Source organism: Bombina bombina, chromosome 5, assembly GCF_027579735.1.
Source record: "Bombina bombina isolate aBomBom1 chromosome 5, aBomBom1.pri, whole genome shotgun sequence".
In the NCBI taxonomy this organism is placed as follows: Eukaryota; Metazoa; Chordata; class Amphibia; order Anura; family Bombinatoridae; genus Bombina; species Bombina bombina.
The window spans coordinates 922,368,871-922,391,432 of NC_069503.1; the positions used below are offsets into that span (position 1 = coordinate 922,368,871).

The window sequence follows — 22,562 nt, forward strand, 5'->3', positions numbered from 1 at the left end:
TTCCCATCTGTATTAGTTTAACATCCCAAGTTGGCTATACAATACTCATTGTTGAATTAGCCTTAAAGGGGCAGTGTACTGTAATATTTTCTCTCCTTTAATTTATTTCTAATGATCAATTTTAATTTTACCTCCTGGAGTGTATTACATTGTTTGCAAATAGCTCATTTCAGCTCAAATTTTATCCCTGATTTACATTTTTGAACATGGCTGGACTGGGACCAAAAATAGGCATGGGCATTTAAAGGCAGAGCAGCCCACCCCACCCCCCAACACACACATTTGTAATTTAACCATACACCAAAAATGACAAGTATAATGTACTAGTTTGATTGACAAAACATTTCATATTTGTACCCCTGTCGTTCACTGTATTTTGTTAATTGCCATTAAATAGAAAAAAGTGAAATATAATAAAAAAATACCACATTTTCACATTTATACAAATAATTGTTGCTCATCAGCCTGTGGAGTCAGGGTCACTCAAGATAACAGTCACCTGAGCACTTGTCATCACATTTAAGCTGCACTTAAGTTTCCAGCAATCTTTCAATGCATCTAGATTATCTGCATATAAAGCTGAACCAGCAGGGACAGTGAAAGTGAGACATGATCCATTAAAAATATACACAGTGATAGAGCAACACAATCAGCATCAGAGCTATAAACAAAATATCTGCAGAGAAAAACACCCAGAACATTAGTAACCAAATAAAAAAACGTTCATAGCATAGTTTTAGCATAGCAAAAGTTTTTCATGGCATAACACAACACAGAGCTGAGTACTGCATCCCCTCACAATAGATTTGCAGATAAACCAACACAAATCTGGGTAGAATAGGATATATATAGCTAAAACAATCTTCTTCTCTGCTTTCTAGCTGAGGTTGGCCTTTCACAATGCCAGGCAGCTGTGTTGATGTGGCTGTGGCAAGGTTTGGGATGCTGCTGCACTTTGCCCAGGGTCAAGTTCTTTGGTATGCGGCAGGTATTTTTGCCCCTGCAGTTGTAGCTGGGTGTGGACGAGGCTCTGCTAGTTGTGTACAATGCCAGTCAGTTCCTGCATGTAAACCTCGGCATGCACAGGGTTCTCTACTCCAGGACAGCATGCTTCCAGGCACTAGAACTACCTTGGAAAGCACAGATTTGGTTGCAAATAGCTCCACACCCCCAGTGCAGTCCACCCATGCATCCCATTACCAGAGCTATGCCAGGTTGCCCAGCTAAAACTGCTGTGACATATTACTCAAAGATGGCATTCTCAATGAAAATCTACATGCCACTACATAAGGTTTGTCAGCGCCATTGCCCTGGTCATCTCTGCTCTAGACCAATCTTCTCTTGCCACAAATTTCCCAGACTGTATAACTCAAGTGCCATTAAAATCCCCCTTTTTATGTCCTTGCGTTTCATTCAGAGCTCACTATTGTCAATCCCTCTATTGTACCCCACCTCCTTACCTCCTAATCTGACTGTTCATTCTTGCTTGATATTTATTCAGTACAAAGCTCTCATTTATATCTTGACAGATGACGCAGTGTCATACAACTATTTGCCCCATGTTTTGATGCTACTTCTCATCTCAATACCCATTTGCTAGATCTTACAGTGCACATATATTAAATGCTTTATTTTTTCAGCCCATATACATGTTTCTGCCTATAAAAACATGCGCAATGCCCCTTCTTCAAAACTCTTCTGAGCGGTGTCCCAGTCTGATACAGTCTAGGGTCACCACTTCACCACAAAAGCACATCTGTCAAATACCTCATACCCGACCCTTCCCACGTGTCTTCAGGGATAGAAGGAGTCCAGCAAGGAAGCCAAGTGCTAGGTAAAATTTGTGCACCTACTGCATCTGCCAAGAACCAGCCCAGAAAATTGACCTTTTATTTTTGGATAAATATATTACTAAATTTAAAAAAGCCTGTGCATTTACTCTAAATCAGAGTTTACAATTAGATTGTGACAATGTATCCAATGGATTAATTGAAATTTTAAAAAGATCCAGAACAGTTAAATACACATATTACCTTATTAAAAGACACAATGCAAAGTAATAAGAATATTTATGAATGTAAGGAAAAATAAATTGGGAGGTTTGAAGCATGAGCTTTTTAGTAGTGGAAAAAACTAAACAGAGATATGAACAAATTGAATGATGGTGTAAACTCTGAAGACTATATTAATAGGGAAAGTGGGGAATGATGATAATGATGAGGTTTGGAATCAAGTTATTAATAGAAAGCAGGAAAGTATGGGTAATCAACAGCGTATATATATATATATATATATATATATATACACACATACACCCGAGATAAATAAAACAAGAAGTAGAGAATATAATAGGGGGTTAAAAAGGCTAGTTAAGGCACCACAAAGATGGGATCATGATGATAGCAATACTTATAATGTTGATTCTAGACATCATAAAAGATCCAAATATTATGAACCTCTGTTAAGGAAGCAATTTAGATGTGTGAGAGAACATGTATATATACACTTATAACTTGAGAGAATTTTGGAGTCCTCACAATAGACCTTATCCTAAATAGGCCATTAAGATGGGAATATCTGGGGAATTATGGGAATAGGGTAGATATAAGTTCCTATAGCAGGCCTTATCCCAATAGGTCATTGAGATAGGATCATTTGGTTAGTTTTGGCAATAGGATTGATAGGAGGTCAAATAAGCATTATAGTGACCCCCCCCCCCTGCAAGTACTTGTAATGATCATAGGTTTAATACACAGTAAAGAGATATTAAATTGAATAATAGACATGCACGAGTAATATGAACAAAAGTTCCTTACCAGATGAAGACACAAATGTAAAGCGTATGATCCTTGCAAAATCACTTCTTTATTGTAAACATTAAAATTCACAAGGTATCAATCAGGCTCAGGTCAACCCAATAGTATAAAACTGTCTGACACATTTCCTGCCCAGAGGCACTTTGTCGATATGCAACCCTAGCCAGAGAGAAAGAAGGATATGTAGATATCTGACAGGGGAAGAAATAGTTTTTTTTAGAGATGAGCCCTCTAAGGGAAGGCCACTCGGAAACATTGTTGAAGCAAGAAAGAGGAGAAAGGATAAAAGGGCTGGAGAATCCAAGAAAAAGGCTGCTATAGGAAAATAAGGAGGTAAAGGTAGGAAGCGAGACAAAGAGAATGAAGTAAAAGAAACCAATTTAGGAGTATTTAATAATAGTAAAATAATTTTAACAGAGGAAAAAAACATCCCACGTCTGCAAGAGGGAGTAATTTAGAGAGTTTTGAGAAATTAGTCCTTGCTGATATACGCAAGGTAAATAATAAAGGAAGAATTAAGAAATTGAGTAGAAAAGATAGGGAGGTTCTAACCAACTTGCAAAAGAATTATCAAGTTGTGATTAAACCAGCAGATAAGGGAGGATGAGTCGTTGTTATGGATACCGAGTATTACTCACAGGAAGCTGAAAGATTACTTAAAGACAGCAGGAAATATAGAAGACTTGAACTAGATCCTACTATTAAATTTAGTAGGTAGTTGATGTGTATCTGATTCCTGAAAGAAAAAAATTGGGTTTCATGTCCCTTTAAGATTTTCGGGTTAACATTTAATACATCTACTTGTTATAGCAGATAGTGCACTATTATTCTTTGTGCAAAGGATAAAGCACCCTACACTATAATTTGCTCTCCATTTGTAATCTAGCCCTTAGGTGATACCTTAACCTCCATTATGAATCTATTGTTTTGAAATCCAAGTGTGATCTTCTGGTATCTTTCTGAATATTTGTATCAGGATTTCACTTCATAAGAATTCATGTACCTGGCGCTACAGAATCATCTACTGTTAGGCACGATTTTGTCTGTGACTTATGTGCCTCACCCCTCAAAGAAGACATGAAATACAGAGTGCTTGGAGGTAAGTGCTGTATTATCATATACTTAATGAACATGTTAATTTTCCTAACTATTAGTAACACTATGTTTATTATTTGAAATTTCAGATATGCAGGTGGTTGATTTAATAGATACAAAGGCACTGCATCATTTTCAGGGAGTTTTCAGTAACTGTCAGAGGTATCGATTACAGTCTTATGCAGTGTTTGTGAGAGGTAAGGTTCCCAAAACAATATAGTAGAGTCATTACCACAAATGCTATTGAACACTCTGATCACATATATTAATATTTACTTAGGGGTTAAACCTGATCCCTAAAATCTAACTATATTCCTAATGCCCACCCATAATCACTTGGACCTATTCCTAAACCACTCAGACTGAAATCCAGGCTGCTTTGGTCTGATTAGTAATCACAAAATGTAAATGTTTTCTTACAAAATGTAATACATGTACAAATTCCCAAATCCAAAATTATTCTGAAATCCAAACTTTTTAATTAATATTTTCTTAAAAAATAAAAATATCAAAAATCACTTTTTTCGCTATCTGTAAGTTACAATCGTCTCTGCCTATGTCTTTGGTTTGATTTTTGTGTTCTAAAATCTATATTATAGTCTATATTTATTAAAAACAACAAATATTTCCCTGATGGGGAGTAGGGATACAAGGGCGACACAGTAAATGACCTATTTCTCCTACATTGGTGTATCCGGTCCACAGCTTCATCCTTACTTGTGGGATATTCTCAATCCCTACAGGAAGTGGCAAAGAGAGCACACAGCAGAGCTGTCCATATAGCTCCCCTCAGGCTCCGCCCCCCCTAGTCATTCTCTTTGCCGCTCTAACTAGTAGCATCTCCACGGGGGTGGTAAAGAGTATGTGGTGTTAGTTGTAGTTTTTTATTTCTTATATCAAGAGTTTGTTATTTTAAAATCGTGCCGGCTTGTACTATTTACTCTGCAGCAGAAAGTGATGAAGATTTCTGCTAAGAGGAATATGATTTTAGCACCAGTAACTAAAATCCATTGCTGTTCCCACGCAGGACTGTTGAATACCAGAGAACATCAGTTGGGGGGAACAGTTTGCAGGCTTAACTGCTTCAGGTATGATCAGTCATTTTTCTAACAAGAGCATGTAATGCTAGAAGACTGTCAGAAATTCCCTCTGGGATAGGTAAGCCATTTTTCTTAGACTCTGTATAAAATGATGGCTTATATTAAGGGCTCTATGCTGGTTGACACTATTGTGGGCTTAATCAATTGCTTTTTAGCATGTTTTCACTATAAATAAGGTGTTTTTTCAGACTTTAAAACACTTTTGGGGTTAAATTTGCACCTGGCACTTATTTGGACACCTAATCTAGTCAGAAAGGCCCCTCCACTCTGGAATGAAGAGGGAGGAGGCCTCATTTTCAGGCCTCAATTGCGCAGTTGTTTTGACTAGGCAGTTCATGCAGCTTCACGTGGGGAGTCCAGAGGCATCAGAAAAGACTTCAGAGAGGCTTATTTCCTACTTAAATAATCCCTAAGGAAGGTAAAGGCCACAGTAGAAGCTGTGGCATAGTACTGTAGTGTGTTTAACCGGTTAACTGCTGTTATTAGCTCCGGTTTGGGCATTAAGGGGTTAATTGGTCTGAAAATTTGTGTGCAATCTTTTCAAAGCATTAAGACACTGTGGTGAAAATTTCATTAAAATCGGATGTTTATTTGATGGTTTTTTGATGTTTCAGTAATAAAGTGTGCACTTTTATTATTTAAAGACACAGTAACGTTTTTGTCAAAAATCATTTTTATTGCATTGAAGATCTGTTTAAGTCTGTCAAACATGTCTGACCCTTCAGATAGCCTATGTTCTGTATGCTCAAAGGCCAAGGTGGTTCCCCCATTAAATTTATGTGTGAAGTGTGCCATAGCGTCCAAACAGCTTAAGGACCGTACAATCACGCTTAAAGATATAGCCCAAGATGATTCTTTAGCTGAAGGTAGTGAGGATAGCTCGCTATCCTCTCCTTCTGTGTCAACACCAGCTATGCCCGGCAAGCGATGCCCAGTACATCTAGCGCACCAATTGCTATTACTATGCAACAATTAGCGTCAGTAATGGATAATTCTCTCGCAGCATTTTTATCCAAACTGCCAGCTTTTCCTAGGAAGCGTGATTGCTCAGTTTTAAATACAGAAAGTGAGCAAGCAGACGCAGAGGATAATTTATCTGTAGTGCCCTCACATCAATCTGACTTGGCGGTGAAGGAGGGCCTGTCTGAGGGAGAAATTTCTGATACAGGAAAAGTTTCTCAGCAGGCAGAGCCTGATACCATAGCATTTAAATTTAAGCTAGAACACCTCCGCGCCCTACTTAAGCAGGTCCTAGCTACACTTGATGATTGTGACCCTTTGGTGGTCCCAGAAAAATTGTGTAAAATGGACAAATTCTTAGAGGTCCCAGTACACACTGATGCGTTTCCGATACCTAAGAGGGTGGCGGATATCGTGACTAAGGGGTGGGAGAAGCCAGGTGTACCTTTTGTTCCCCCTCCTATATTTAAGAAAATGTTCCCAATTGTTGACCCCAGAAGGGACGCGTGGCAGACGGTCCCTAAGGTAGAGGGGGCAGTTTCAACGCTAGCTAAGCGCACAACTATACCAATAGAAGACAGTTGCGCTTTCAAAGACCCTATGGATAAAAAATTAGAAGGTTTACTTAAGAAAATTTTTGTTCAACAGGGTTTTCTTCTTCAACCAATTTCTTGCATTATTCCTGTAACCACTGCAGCGGCTTTTTGGTTTGAGGAACTAGAAAACTCGCTCCAGAAGGAGACTTCTTATGATGAAGTCATGGACAGAATTCACGCCCTGAAGTCGGCTAATTCTTTCATTACAGATGCCGCTTTGCATTTAGCTAAATTAACGTCAAAAAATTCTGGTTTCGCAATCGTGGATCGCAGAGCGCTTTGGTTAAAATCTTGGTCGGGCGGATGTGTCGTCCAAAACAAAATTGCTTAATATTCCTTTCAAGGGTAAGACCCTATTCGGGCCAGAGTTGAAAGAAATTATTTCAGATATCACTGGGGGAAAGGGCCATGCCCTTGCACAGGATAGACCTTTCAAAGCTAAAAATAAGTCTAATTTTCGTTCCTTTCGCAATTTCAGGAACGGACCGGCTTCTACCTCTACAGCCACTAGGCAAGAGGGTAACGCACCCCAGCCCAAACCAGCATGGAAACCATTGCAAGGCTGGAACAAGGGTAAACAGGCCAGGAAGCCTGCTGCTGCTACCAAGACAGCATGAAGGGGTAGCCCCCGATCTGGGACCGGATCTAGTAGGGGGCAGACTTTCTCTCTTTGCTCAGGCTTGGGCAAGAGATGTTCCGGACCCCTGGGCACTAGAAATTGTCTCTCAGGGGTATCTTCTAGAGTTCAAGGACCTTCCTCCAAGGGGAAGGTTCCACATGTCTCGCTTATCTTTAGACCAGATAAAGAGACAGGCATTCTTACATTGCGTAGAAGACCTTTTAAAAATTGGAGTGATACACCCAGTTCCAACAGCAGAACAAGGACTGGGATTTTACTCAAACCTGTTTGTAGTTCCCAAAAAGGAAGGAACTTTCAGGCCCATTCTGGACTTAAAAATCCTAAACAAATTCCTCAGAGTTCCATCATTCAAAATGGAAACCATTCGGACAATTTTACCAATGATCCAGGAGGGTCAATATATGACTACCGTGGACTTAAAGGTTGCGTACCTGCATATTCCTATCCACAAAGATCACCATCAGTTCCTGAGGTTCGCCTTTCTGGACAAGCATTACCAGTTTGTGGCGCTTCCCTTCGGATTTGCCACTGCTCCCAGAATTTTTACAAAGGTGCTAGGATCCTTTCTAGCGGTGCTAAGGGAAAGGGGCATTGCAGTAGCACCTTATCTAGACGACATTTTACTACAAGCGTCGTCCTTTCACAAAGCAAAGGCTCATACGGACAATTTTCTAGCCTTTCTAAGGTCTCACGGGTGGAAGGTGAACATAGAAAAAAGTTCTCTGTCCCCGTTCACAAGGGTTCCCTTCCTGGGAACAATAATAGACTCGGTAGAAAACATAATTTATGCTTACCTGATAAATTTATTTCTCTTGTAGTGTATCCAGTCCACGGATCATCCATTACTTATGGAATATATTCTCCTTCCCAACAGGAAGCTGCAAGAGTCCACCCACAGCAAAGCTGCTATATAGCTCCTCCCCTAACTGCCATATTCAGTCATTCGACCGAAAACATGCAGAGAAAGGAAAAACCATAGGGTGCAGTGGTGACTGTAGTTCAAATGAAAAAATTACCTGCCTTAAAGTGACAGGGCGGGCCGTGGAATGGATACACTACAAGAGAAATAAATTTATCAGGTAAGCATAAATTATGTTTTCTCTTGTTAAGTGTATCCAGTCCACGGATCATCCATTACTTATGGAATACCAATACCAAAGCTAAAGTACACGGATGATGGGAGGGACAAGGCAGGTACTTAAACGGAAGTTACCACTGCCTGTAAAAAACCCTTTCTCCCAAAAATAGCCTCCGAAAAAGCAAGGTATCAAATTTGTTAAATTTGAAAAGTATGAAGCGCAGACGAAGACCCCGTCTTGTAAATCTGTTCAACAGAAGCCACATTTAAAAAAGGCCCAAGTGAAAACCACAGCTCTAGTAGAATGAGCTGTAATCCCTTCAGGAGGCTGCTGTCCAGCAGTCTCATAAGCTAAATGAATTATGCTTTTTAACCAAAAAGACAGAGAGGCTGCTGAAGTCTTTTGACCTCTCCTCTGTCCAGAATAGACAACAAACAAGGTGAACGTTTGATGAAAACTGTAGTAGCTTGTAAGTAAAACTTTAAAGCACAAACCACGTCCAATATTGTGTAATAGACGTTCCTTCTTTGAGGAAGGATTAGGATACAAGCATGGAACAACTATCTCTTGAGTGATGTACTTGTTAGATACCACCTTAGGAAAAAACCCAGGTTGGTACGCAGGACTACCTTATCCGTACGAAGGACCAGATAAGGAGAATCACATTGTAACACAGATAACTTGGAGACTCTACGAGTCGAGGAATTAGCTTGCCAAAAGGAACTTTCCAAGATAAAGATTGATATCTATGGAACAAAAAAGGTTCAAACGGAACTTCTTGAAGAACCTTAAGAATCAGGTTTAAGCTCCATGGCGGAGCAACAGTTTTAAACACAGGCTTGGATCTAACCAAAGCCTGACCAAATGCCTGAACGTCTAGAATACCTGCCAGAGGCTTGTGCAAAAAAATAGACAGAGTAAAAATCTGTCCCCTTTTAAGGAATTAGCTGACAACCCTTTTCTCAAAAACATCTTGGAGAAAAGATAATATCCTGGGAATCCAGACTTTACTCCATGAGTAACCCTTGGATTCATAACAATCAGATATTTACACCATATCTATGTTCAATTTTCCTAGAGACAGGCTTTCATGTCTGTATTAAGGTATCAATGACTGACTCGGAGAAGCCATGCTTTGATAACATCAAGCGTTCAGTCTCCAGGCAGTCCATCTCAGATTGATTCTATTTAGATGGTTGAAAGGACCCTGAGGTAGAGGGACCTGTCTCAGAAGCAGAGACCGTGATGGAAAGGATGACATGTCCACCAGATCTGCATACCAGGTCCTGCGTGGCTACGCAGGCGCTGTCAAAAACACCAAAGCCCTCTCCTGCTTGGTCTTGACCTCCGGAGGAAATCCCACTCCCCCGGAAGAAAAGTCTGACGACTTAGAAAATCCACCTCCCAGTTCTCAACACCTGGGATATGGATAGCTGATAGACAAGAGTGAGTTTCTGTCCAGGAATTATTGTAAGACTTCTAACATCGCTAGGGAACTTCTGTTCCCCCTTGATGGCTGATGTAAGCCACAGTCGTGTATATTGTCCGACTGAGTATGATGTACCTCAGAGTTGCTAACTGAGGCCAAGTCTGAAGAGCATGGAATATCACTCCCAGTTCCAGAATATTTATTAGAAGGAGGGTCTCCTCCTAAGTCCACTATCCCTGAGCCTTCAGGGAGTTCCAGACTGCATCCCAACCTAAAAGGCTGGCATCTATTGTAACAATTGTCCCATCTGACCTGCGGAAGGTCATACCCTTGGACAGATGGACCCGACATAGTCACCAGAGAAGAGAATCTCTGGTCTCTTGGTCCAGGTTTAACAGGGGGACAAATCTGTGTAATCCCCGTTCCTCTGACTGAGCATGCATAGTTGCAGCGGTCTGAAATGTAGACGTGCAAACGGTACTATGTCCCTTGCCGCTACCATTAAGCCGATTTCATTCATGTACTGAGCCACCGAAGGGCGCGGATGGGATGAAAAAACACGGCAGAAATTTAGAAACTTTGACAACCTGGATTCCGTCAGGTAAATTTTCATTTCTACAGAATCTATCAGAGTCCCTAGGAGGGAAACCCTTGAGATTGGGGATAGAGAACTCTTTCCTTGTTCACTTTCCACCCATGTGATCTCAGAAATGCCAGTACTACGTCCGTATGAGACTGGGCAATTTGGATGTTTGACGCCTGTATCAGGATGTCGTCTAAATAAGGGGCCACTTCTATGCCCCGCGGTCTAAGGACCGCCAAAGCGACCCCAGTACCTCCATAAAGATTCTTGGGGCTGTAGATATCCCAAAGGAAAGAGCTACAAACTGGTAATGCCTGTCTAGAAAGGCAAACCTGAAAAACGATGGTGATCTTTATGCATCACAATGTGAGGATAAGTATCCTTCAAATCCATTGTAGTCCTCTATTGACTCTCCTGGATCATAGTTAAGATGGTACGAATAGTTTCCATCTTAAATGACGGAATTCTGAGGAATTTGTTTAAGATCTTTAGATCCAAAATAGGTCTGAAGGTTCCCTCTCCTTGGGAACCACAAACAGATTTGAGTAAAAACTCTGTCCCTGTTCCTCTCTTGGAACTGGATGGATCTCGTACACAATGTAAGAATGCCTCCTTCTTTATCTGGTTTGCAGATAATTGTGAAAGGCGAAATCTCCCCTTTTTTTGGGGGGGAATCTTTGAAATCCAGAAGATATCTCTGGGATATAAATTCCAATGCCTAGGGATCCTGGGCATCTCTTGCCCACGCCTGGGCGAAGAATGAAAGTCTGCCCCCTATAGGATCTGTTACCGGATAGGGGTCCGTTCCTTCATGCTGCCTTAGAGGCAGCAGCAGGCTCCTTGGCCTGCTTATCTTTGTTCCAGGTCCGATTGTCTCCAGACCGCCTTGGACTGAGCAAAAATTCCCTCTTGTTTTGCCTTAGAGGAAGAGGATGCCACACCTGCCCTGAAGTTTTTAAAAGGTACGAAAATTAGACTATTTTTTTTTTTTTTTTTGCCCTTGATTTAGACCTATCCTGAGGAAGGGCATGACCTTTTCCTCCAGTGATATAAGCAATAATCTCCTTCAAACCAGGCCCGAATAGGGTCTGCCCCTTGAAGGGAAGTTAAGTAGCTTATTTATTAAAGTCACGACAGCTGACCATGATATAAGCCATAGCGCTCTGCGCGCCAGTATAGTAAAAAACAGAATTCTTAGCCGTTAGTCTAGTCAAATGAACAAGGCATCAGAAAACAAAGGAATTGGCTAGCATAAGCTTGTCAAATATATTCATCCAATGGAGTCGCTTAACTGTAAAGCCTCATCAAGAGACTCAACCCAGAACGCCGCAGCAGCAGTGACAGAAGCAATGTATGCAAGGGGCTGCAGGATAAAACCCTGTTGAATAAACATTTTTTATCCATTGGATCTAAAAAGCACAACTGTCCTTGTCAGAGGTAGTGGTACGCTTAGCTAGAGTAGAAACTCTTCTCTCCACCTTAGGAACTGTCTGCCAGAAGTCCCGTGTGGTGGTAACTATTAGAAAACATTCTTCTAAAAAATAGGAGGGGAAGAGAACGGCACACCTGGTCTATCCCATTCCTTATTAAAAATTTTTTAGTAAACCTCTTTAGGTATTGGAAAAAACATCAGTACACACCGGCACTGCATATTATTTATCCAGTCTACACAATTTCTCTGGCCCTGCGATTGTACACATTCATTCAGAGCAGCCAAAGCCTCCCTGAGCAACAAGTGGAGGTTCTCAAGCATACATTTTAAATGTAGAAATATCAGAATCAGGTTAAATCATCTTCCCTGAGTCAAAAAAAAAAAAAAATCACCCACAGACTAAGCATATTGTGAGGTAGTATCATACATGGTTCTTAAAGCGTCTGTATGCTCTGTATCTACCCCCAGAGCTAACTGCTTTCCTTTAATTTCAGGTAGTCTGACTAATACTGCTGCCAGAATATTATTCACCACCTTTGCCATGTCTTGTAAAATAAACGCTATGGGCGCCCTTGATGTACTTGGCGCCATTTGAGCGTGAGTCCCTGAAGCGGGAGTCGAAGGGTCTGACACGTGGGGAGAGTTAGTCGGCATAACTTTCCCCTCGACAGAATCCCCTGGTAAAAGAAACGCTATGGGTGCCCTTGATGTACTTGGCGCCATTTGAGCGTGAGTCCCTAAAGCGGGAGTCAAAAGGTCTGACACGTGGGGAGAGTTAGTCGGCATAACTACCCCCACGACAGAATCCTCTGGTGATAATGTTTTTAAAGACAAAAAATGATCTTTATTGTTTAACATGAAATCAGTACATCTGGTACACATTCTAAGATGGGGTTCCACCATGGCTTTAAAACATAATGAACACAGAGCTTCCTCTATGTCAGACATGTTAGAACAGACTAATAATGAGACTAGTAAGCTTGGAAAACACTTTAAATCAAGTTAACAAGCAAATATATAAAACGTTACTGTGCCTTTAAGAGAAACAAATTTTGTCAAAATTTGAAAAACAGTAAAAAAAAAGGCAGTAAAACAAATGAAATTTTTACAGTACATGTAATAAGGTAACAGAGCATTGCACCCACTTGCAAATGGATGATTAACCCCTTAATGCAAAAAACAGATAAAAAAAAAAAAAAAAACGACAGACGTTTTTAAAAACAGACACAACAAACTGCCACAGCCAACAGTGGGAAGCTTCAGTTAACTGTTTCTATGCAAAATTTAAGCCAGCCATGTGGAAAAAACTTAGGCCCCAATAAGTTTTATCACCAAACATATGTTAAAAAACGATTAAACATGCCAGCAAACGTTTTAAAACACATTTTTACAAGAGTATGTATCTCTATTAATAAGCCTGATACCAGTAGCTTTTACTGCATTTAAGGCTATACCAACATTACAGTGTTATCACCAATGTACGTTAAAAAACGATTAAACATGCCAGCAAACGTTTTAAAACACATTTTTATAAGAGTATGTATCTCTATTAATAAGCCTGATACCAGTCGCTATCGCTGCATTTAAGGCTTTACTTACATTACTTCGGTATCAGCAGTATTTTCTTAGTCAATTCCATTCCTAGAAAAATATTTTACTGCACATACCTTATCTGCAGGAAAACCTGCACGCCATTCCCCCTCTGAAGTACCTCACTCCTCAGAATGTGTGAGAACAGCAAATGGATCTTAGTTACGTCTGCTAAGATCATAGAAAAAGGCAGGCAGATTTTTCTTCCAAATACTGCCTGAGATAAACAGCACACTCCGGTGCCATTTAAAAATAACAAACTTTTGATTGAAGAATAAACTAAGTAGAAAGCACCACATACTCTCACGACCTCCTATCTATGTTGAGGCTTGCAAGAGAATGACTGAATATGGCAGTTAGGGGAGGAGCTATATAGCAGCTTTGCTGTGGGTGGACTCTTGCAGCTTCCTGTTGGGAAGGAGAATATATTCCATAAGTAATGGATGATCCGTGGACTGGATACACTTAACAAGAGAAATGAAGATCTTTCTGACAGAGGTCAGGAAGTTAAATCTTTTGAACACTTGTCAAGTTTTTCAATCCATTCCACAACCCTCCATAGCTCAGTGCATGGAGGTAATAGGACTAATGGTTGCGGCAATGGACGTGGTTCCCTTTGCTCGGATTCATATAAGACCATTGCAACTGTGCATGCTCAGACAGTGGAATGGGGATTATGCAGATTTGTCTCCCCAGATTCAAATGGACCAGAAAACCAGAGACTCACTCCTCTGGTGGTTGTCTCAGGATCACCTGTCTCAGGGAATGAGTTTCCGCAGACCGGAGTGGATCATTGTCACGACCGACGCCAGCCTCTTAGGCTGGGGCGCGGTCTGGGAGTCCCTGAAGGCTCAGGGCCTATGGTCTCGGGAAGAATCTCTTCTCCCGATAAACATTTTGGAATTGAGAGCGATATTCAATGCGCTCCAGGCATGGCCTCAACTAGTGGAGGCCAAATTCATCAGATTTCAGTCGGACAACATGACGACTGTAGCGTACATCAATCATCAGGGGGGAACAAAGAGTTCCCTGGCGATGAGGGAGGTATCCAAGATCATCAAATGGGCAGAGGATCACTCCTGCCATCTATCAGCAATTCACATCCCAGGAGTGGAAAACTGGGAAGTGGATTATCTGAGTCATCAGACTTTCCATCCGGGGGAGTGGGAACTTCACCCGGAGGTTTTTGCCCAGTTAACTCAACTATGGGGCATTCCAGATCTGGATCTGATGGCGACACGTCAGAACTCCAAAGTTCCACGTTACGGGTCCAGGTCCAGGGATCCCAAGGCGACATTGGTAGATGCCTTAGTAGCGCCTTGGTCATTCAATCTAGCTTATGTCTTTCCACCGTTTCCCCTTCTCCCCCGGCTAGTAGCCAGGATCAAACAGGAGAAGGCTTCGGTAATTCTGATAGCTCCTGCGTGGCCACGCAGGACTTGGTATGCAGACCTGGTGAATATGTCATCGGTTCCACCATGGAAGCTACCTGTAATAACCTGCTACTTTGTGGATCACAACTGCGGAATATAGTTAGTGTTTGCCTTTAGTAAAGATACTATGATTGTTTAACAGAGTATCTCTTGAGTTAGGCGACTGGTTACTATTGAAATCTTCTAACCTGAACAGTATTTCTGAGTCAGGTTAATGAGGAGTTGATATAGACTGTAGAATCTTAATATGTAATTTAGTTTAACCTTAAGCTCTGCGAATCACTCCTATTGAGAGTGTCTTTAGATACATAAGTAACCGCTGGAAGTTCGTGACACTGCCTGGCTATGAAATCACTCTGTTCGGCGTTCTGTAGCACTGAACTATGAGACAGGCTGTAATGTCCTTAACCCGCAGTGTGCAGAGGAGCGGTGAGAGGTGAGCGTCTGCAGCGTCTGTGTTCTGCTGTGTGCAGAGGAGTAGTGAGAGGTGAGCGGCTGCAGCGTCTGTGTTCTGCTGTGTGCAGAGGAGCGGTCAGAGCTGACAGGCTGTTGCTGGAATGATCACGCTCAGTGTTGGGGGCGTGTGTAAGAGGCTACGAACAGTGGAATTGCTCCTGGCAGGTCGAAGCTTGGTTTAACTACTTTTGTATAAGTCCGGTTATAGAGGCATGATGTTGGCACCGGGTTATGACCGCAAATGCGGTTAGGAAGTCCGTAGTAGGCGGCAGTGTTTGAATCCAATAACGGCTCTGGAGGTAGAAGGCGGTATTCCGCTATAGTAACTGGCAGCAGGAGTTGTTGAGAGATAATAATCCTGCTTAAAAGATAGTTAGGAGAGGTTCCAAGTAATAGAACCAATGCCCTTAGGCAGGTAATCGTCCTTTGAGAGAAAGGGATAATCCAGTGGCTGCAGTGTAAGGCTGCTAGTACCTGACTGAACAACAATACTGAAGCAAGGGAGAGGGCGTGTCCAGGGTTTAAATAACCTCACAAGGTGAGTATAGGTAAAAAGTTAAAGGGCCAGAAAGGAATAGGTTTGATCCGTGACACTACCTTTGAGGCAGGACCTTCTAATTCAAGGTCCATTCTAACATCCAAACCTAGTTTCTCTGCAACTGACTGCTTGGAGATTGAACGCTTGATTCTAGCTAAGCGTGGGTTTTCGGAATCAGTTATAGATACTCTGATCCAGGCAAGAAAGCCTGTCACCAGGAAAATTTACCATAAGATATGGCGGAAATATCTTTGCTGGTGCGAATCCAAGGGTTACTCATGGAGTAAGATTAGGATTCCAAGGATACTATCTTTTCTCCAAGAAGGATTGGAGAAAGGTCTGTCAGCTAGTTCCTTAAAAGGACAGATATCTGCTCTGTCTGTTTTGTTACACAAGCGTCTGGCAGCCATGCCAGATATTCAGGCGTTTGTACAGGCTTTAGTCAGAATCAAGCCTGTCTACAGACCTGTGGCTCCTCCATGGAGTCTAAATTTAGTTCTTTCAGTTTTTCAAGGGGTTCCGTTTGAACCTCTACATTCCATAGATATTAAGTTACTATTTTGGAAAGTTTTGTTTTTAGTAGTTGTTTTTTGAATTTCTTCTGCTAGAAGAGTTTCTGAATTGTCTGCTTTGCAGTGTAATTCACCCTATCTGGTGTTTCATACAGATAAGGTCGTTTTACGCACCAAACCTGGTTTTCTTCCAAAAGTGGTTTCCAATAAGAACATTAACCAGGAAATAGTTGTTCCTTCTCTGTGTCCTAATCCAGTTTCTAACAAGGAACGTCTGTTACACAATCTTGATGTGGTTCGTGCTTTGAAGTTTTATCTAAAAGCAACTAAAGACTTCAGACAAACATCGTCCTTGTTTGTCGTCTATTCTGGCAAGAGGAGAGGTCAAAAGGCGACTGCGACCTCTCTGTCTTTCTGGCTGAAAAGCATCATCCGGTTGGCTTATGAGACTGCTGGAAGGCAGCCTCCTGAACGAATTACAGCTCACTCTAGAGCTGTGGCTTCCACATGGGCTTTCAAGAATGAGGCTTCTGTTGAACAGATCTGTAAGGCAGCGACTTGGTCTTCACTGCATACATTTGCCAAATTTTACAAATTCGATACTTTTGCTTCTTCGGAGGCTATTTTGGGGAGAAAGGTTTTACAAGCAGTGGTGCCTTCCGTTTAGGTTACCTGACTTGTTCCCTCCCTTCATCCGTGTCCTAAAGCTTTGGTATTGGTTCCCACAAGTAAGGATGAAGCCGTGGACCGGATACACCAATGTAGGAGAAAACAGAATTTATGTTTACCTGATAAATTTCTTTCTCCTACGGTGTATCCGGTCCACGGCCCACCCTGGCATTTTAGTCAGGTTTAAATTTAGTTTTGTAAACTACAGTCACCACTGCACCCTATGGTTCTCCTTTTTCTCCTAACCGTCGGTCGAATGACTGGAGGGCAGAGCCTGAGGGGAGCTATATGGACAGCTCTGCTGTGTGCTCTCTTTGCCACTTCCTGTAGGGATTGAGAATATCCCACAAGTAAGGATGAAGCCGTGGACCGGATACACCGTAGGAGAAAGAAATTTATCAGGTAAACATAAATTCTGTTTTTACACACCACCCTCCCCCTATTTCTATGCTTCTTTCTTTGGCTTCCCTCTAATCTTTACTATGGAGATTATTATCACACACCAGATGGGTTTCGACTTTAATATACTGTAACAGAAATGCTTTATACTTGGTAGTAGGATTGTTTATAAGTCTATATGTTATAAGTCTATATGTTTCCAGTTGAAGTTTGCACAATTGTACATCTAGTTTGAATAATCAAACAAACTTACTGATTAAGAATGCAGACATGCTGGACATGTCCAGGCTGATCAGAATTTTGTCATATTATTTGGTCTGCCCAGTTAACAGGGGGTTAGAGTGAAGGTGGATTAAAATATAAACATTCTGACTTTATATTAACATGCATGGATGTATAATGTATGATGTAATAATTTATCTGTACCACTGCTGAAAACTTCAATAAAAAATTCTTAAAAAAATTACCATTTCTGATTAATTCTTACGTGTTTGGAACAGCTGCTGGGAAGAAATCCTGTGCTCGTGTAGACCGTGGAAACTGCCTGTTCCACCTGACAATAGTCCACAAATCTAAATGTCCACAGCACCAGTAATATTAAAAATGTCTTTATTCACAAAAAACAGCAATGTTTCGTGATCACTTAATCATGCTATACACATAATACACTGAAAAGCCTCTTTTAAACTGTTTAGTTTGGCGCCATTCATTTGCGGCATCAGGCTCCATCTAGTGTCATTTAATAGTTATTACATCTCTTTAACTAAAAACATAATTTATTTAAGAATTTACCTGATAAATTCATTTCTTTCATATTGGCAAGAGTCCATGAGCTAGGGACGTATGGGATATACAATCCTACCAGGAGGTCAAAGTTTCCCAAACCTCAAAATGCCTATAAATACACCCCCTCACCACACCCACAATTCAGTTTAACGAATAGCCAAGTAGTGGGGTGATAAAGAAAGGAGTAAAAAGCATCAACAAAGGAATTTGGAAATAATTGTGCTTTATAAAAAAAAATCATAACCACCATAAAAAAGGGTGGGCCTCATGGACTCTTGCAAATATGAAAGAAATGAATTTATCAGGTAAATTCTTACAAAAATTACGTGTTTTTTTCATGTAATTGGCAAGAGTCCATGAGCTAGTGATGTATGGGATATCAATACCCAAGGTGTGGAACTCCATGCAAGAGTCACTAAAAAGGGAGGGATAAAAATAAACAACAGCCATATTCCGCTGAAAAAATAATCCACAACCCAAAATATAAGTTTATTCTTTAAATGACAAGAAAAACTTAAAACATCAGCAGAAGAATCAAACTGAAACAGCTGCCTGAAGAACTTTTCTACCAAAAACTGCTTCTGAAGAAGCAAATACATCAAAACGGTAGAATTTAGTAAATGTATGTAAAGAAGACCAAGTTGCCGCTCTGCAAATTTGATCAACTGAAGCTTCATTCTTAAAAGCCCACGAAGTGGAGACTGATCTAGTAGAATGAGCTGTAATTTTCTGAGGTGGGGCTTGACCCGACTCTAAATAAGCTTGAAGAATCAAAAGCTTTAACCAAGAAGCCAAGGAAATAGCAGAAGCCTTCTGACCTTTCCTAGGACCAGAAAATATAACAAATAGACTAGAGGTCTTCCTGAAATCTTTAGTAGCTTCAACATAATATTTCAAAGCTCTCACCACATCCAAAGAATGTAAGGATCTTTCCAAAAAAATTCTTAGGATTAGGACACAAGGAAGGGACAACAATTTCTCTACTAATGTTAGAATTCACAAATTTAGGTAAAAATTTAAATGAAGTCCGCAAAACCGCCTTATCCTGATGAAAATCAGAAAAGGAGATTTACAAGAAAGAGCAGATAGCTCAGAAACTCTTCTAGCAGAAGAGAAACTCTTCTAGCAGAAGAGATGGCCAAAAGGAACAACACTTTCCAAGAAAGTAGTTTAATGTCCAAAGAATGCATAGGCTCATATGGAGGAGCCTGTAACACCCTCAAAACCAAATTAAGACTCCAAGGAGGAGAAATTGATTTAATGACAGGCTTAATATGAACTAAAGCCTGTACAAAACAGTGAATATCAGGAAGTTTAGCAATCTTTCTGTGAAATAAAACAGAGCAGAAATGTGTCCCTTCAAGGAAATTGCAGACAAACCCTTATCCAAACCATCCTGAAGAAACTGTAAAATTCTAGGAATTCTAAAAGAATGCCAAGAGAATTTATGAGAACACCATGAAATGTAAGTCTTCCAAACTTGATAATAAATCTTTCTAGAGACAGATTTACGAGCTTGTAACATAGTATTAATCACTGTCAGAGAAACCTCTATGACTTAGCACTAAGCGTTCCATTTCCATACCTTCAAATTTAATGATTTGAGATCCTGATGGAAAAACGGACCTTGAGACAGTAGGTCCAGCCTTAACGGAAGTGGCCAAGGTTGGCAACTGGACATTCAAACAAGATCCGCATACCAAAACCTGTGAGGCCATGCTGGAGCCACCAGCAACACAAACAATTGTTCCATGATGATTTTGGAGATCACTCTTGGAAGAAGAACTAGAGGCGGGAAAATATAAGCAGGTTGATAACACCAAGGAAGTGTCAGCGCATCCACTGCTTCCGCCTGAACATCCCTTGACCTGGACAGGTATCTGGGAAGTTTCTTGTTTAGATGAGAGGCCATCAGATCTATCTCTGGAAGACCCCACATCTGAACAATCTGATAAAACACATCTGGATGGAGGAACCACTCCCCCGGATGTAAAGTCTGATGGCTGAGATAATCCGCCTCCCAATTGTCTACACCTGGGATATGCACCGCAGAGATTAGACAGGAGCTGGATTCCGCCCAAGCAAGTATCCGAGATACTTCTTTCATAGCTTGGGAACTGTGAGTCCCACCCTTTTGATTGACATATGCCACAGTTGTGATATTGTCTGTCTGAAAACAAATGAACAATTTTCTCTTCAACACAGGCCAAAACTGAAGAGCTCTGAGAATTGCATGGAGTTCTAAAATATGGATTGGTAATCTCGCCTCTTGAGATTTCCAAACCCCTTGTGCTGTCAAAGATCCCCAAACAGCTCCCAAACCTGAAAGACTTGCATCTGTAGAGATCACAGTCCAGGTTGGGCGAACAAAAGAAGTCCCTTGAACTAAATGCTGGTGATATAACCACCACGTCAGAGAGTGAAACATTGGGATTTAAGGATATTAATTGTGATATATTTGCATAATCCCTGCACCATTGATTCAGCATACAAAGCTGGAGAGGTCTCATGTGAAAACAAGCAAAAGGAATTGCGTCCGATGCTGCAGTCATGAGGCCTAAAACTTCCATACACATAGCCAATGAAGGGAATGACTGAGACTGAAGGTGCCGACAGGCTGCAACCAATTTCAAACGTCTCTTGTCTGTTAGAGACAGAGTCATGGACACTGAATCTATCTGGAAACCTAAAAAGGTGACCCTTGTCTGAGGAATCAAGAAACTTTTTGGTAAATTGATCCTCCAACCATGTTTTCGAAGAAACAACACTAGTTGATTCGTGTGAGATTCTGCAGAACGTAAAGACTGAGCTAGTACCAAGATATTGTCCAAATAAGGAAACACCACAATACCCTGCTCTCTGGTTAGAGAGAGCAGGGCACCGAGAACCTTTGAAAAGATTCTTGGAGCTGTTGCTAGGCTAAATGGAAGAGCAACAAATTGGTAATGCTTGTCTAGAAAAGAGAATCTCAGGAACTGATAATGATCTGGATGAATCAGAATATGAAGGTATGCATCCTGCAAGTCTATTGTGGACATATAATGTCCTTGCTGAACAAAAGGCAGAATAGTCCTTATAGTCACCATCTTGAAAGTTGGTACTCTTAAATAACGATTCAAAATTTTCAGATCCAGAACTGGTCTGAATGAATTTTCCTTCTTTGGGACAATGAATAGATTTGAATAAAACCCCAGACCTTGTTCCTGAAAAGGAACTGGCATGATTACCCCTGAAAACTCCAGGTCTGAAACACACTTCAGGAAAGCCTGAGCTTTTACTGGATTTGCAGGGATACGTGAGAGAAAAAATCTTCTCACAGGATGTCTTACTCTGAATCCTATTCGATACCCCTGAGAGACAATGCTCTAAATTCATTGATTTTGGACAGAATTTATCCAAACATCCTTGAAAAACCTTAATCTGCCCCCTACCAGCTGAGCTGGAATGAGGGCCGCACCTTCATGCGGACTTAGGGGCTGACTTTGGTTTCTTAAATGGCTTGGATTTATTCCAATTTGAGTAAGGCTTCCAATTGGAAACAGATTTCTTGGGGGAAGGATTAGATTTTTGTTCCTTATTTTGACGAAAGGAACGAAAATGGTTAGAAGCCTTAGATTTACCCTTAGGTTTTTTATCCTGAGGCAAAAAAACTCCATTTCCCCCAGTAACAGTTGAAATAATAGAATCCAACTGAGAACCAAATAAATTATTACCTTGGAAAGAAAGAGATAGTAATCTAGACTTAGATGTCATATCAGCATTCCAAGAGTTAAACCACAAAGCTCTTCTAGCTAAAATAGCTAAAGACATGGATCTAACATCAATTTTGATAATATCAAAAATGGCATCACAAATAAAATGATTAGCATGTTGCAGCAAGCGAACAATGCTAGATATGTCAGAATCCAACTCTTGTTGCGCTAAATTCTCCAACTAAAAAGTTGATGCAGCCACAACATCAGCCAAAGAAATTGCAGGCCTGAGAAGATGACCTGAATATAAATAGGCTTTCCTTAGATAAGATTCAAGTTTCCTATTTAAAGGATCATTAAAAGAAGTACTATTTTCCATAGGAATAGTGGTACATTTAGCAAGAGTAGAAATAGCCCCATCAACTTTGGGGATCTTTTCCAAAACTCTATTGAAATTGCTGGTAAAAGATACAATTTTTTAAACCTTGAAGAAGGAATAAAAGAAGTACCCGGCTTATTCCATTCCTTAGAAATCATATCAGAAATAGCATCAGGAATAGGAAAAACCTCTGGAGTAACCACAGGAGGTTTAAAAACAGCGTTTAAACGTTTACTAGTCTTAACGTCAAGAGGACTGGCTTCCTCAATATCCAAAGTAATTAACACTTCTTTTAACAAAGAACGAATATACTCCAATTTAAATAAATAAGTAGATTTTTCAGTGTCAATATCTGAGGAAGGATCTTCTGAATCAGAT

The 22,562-nt window shown here is 40.7% G+C and overlaps 1 protein-coding gene across 1 annotated transcript in view; it reads left to right on the forward strand.

Moving 5' to 3' along the window:
* The window catches only part of MCMDC2 (minichromosome maintenance domain containing 2), a 260,089-nt gene that overhangs the window by 17,513 nt on the left and 220,014 nt on the right, over window positions 1-22,562 (forward strand). The window contains exons 5-6 of the mRNA XM_053715892.1: window positions 3,793-3,915; window positions 4,001-4,108. Of these exons, the coding sequence (XP_053571867.1) occupies window positions 3,793-3,915; window positions 4,001-4,108 (231 nt within the window). The remainder of the gene's footprint in view (window positions 1-3,792; window positions 3,916-4,000; window positions 4,109-22,562) is intronic.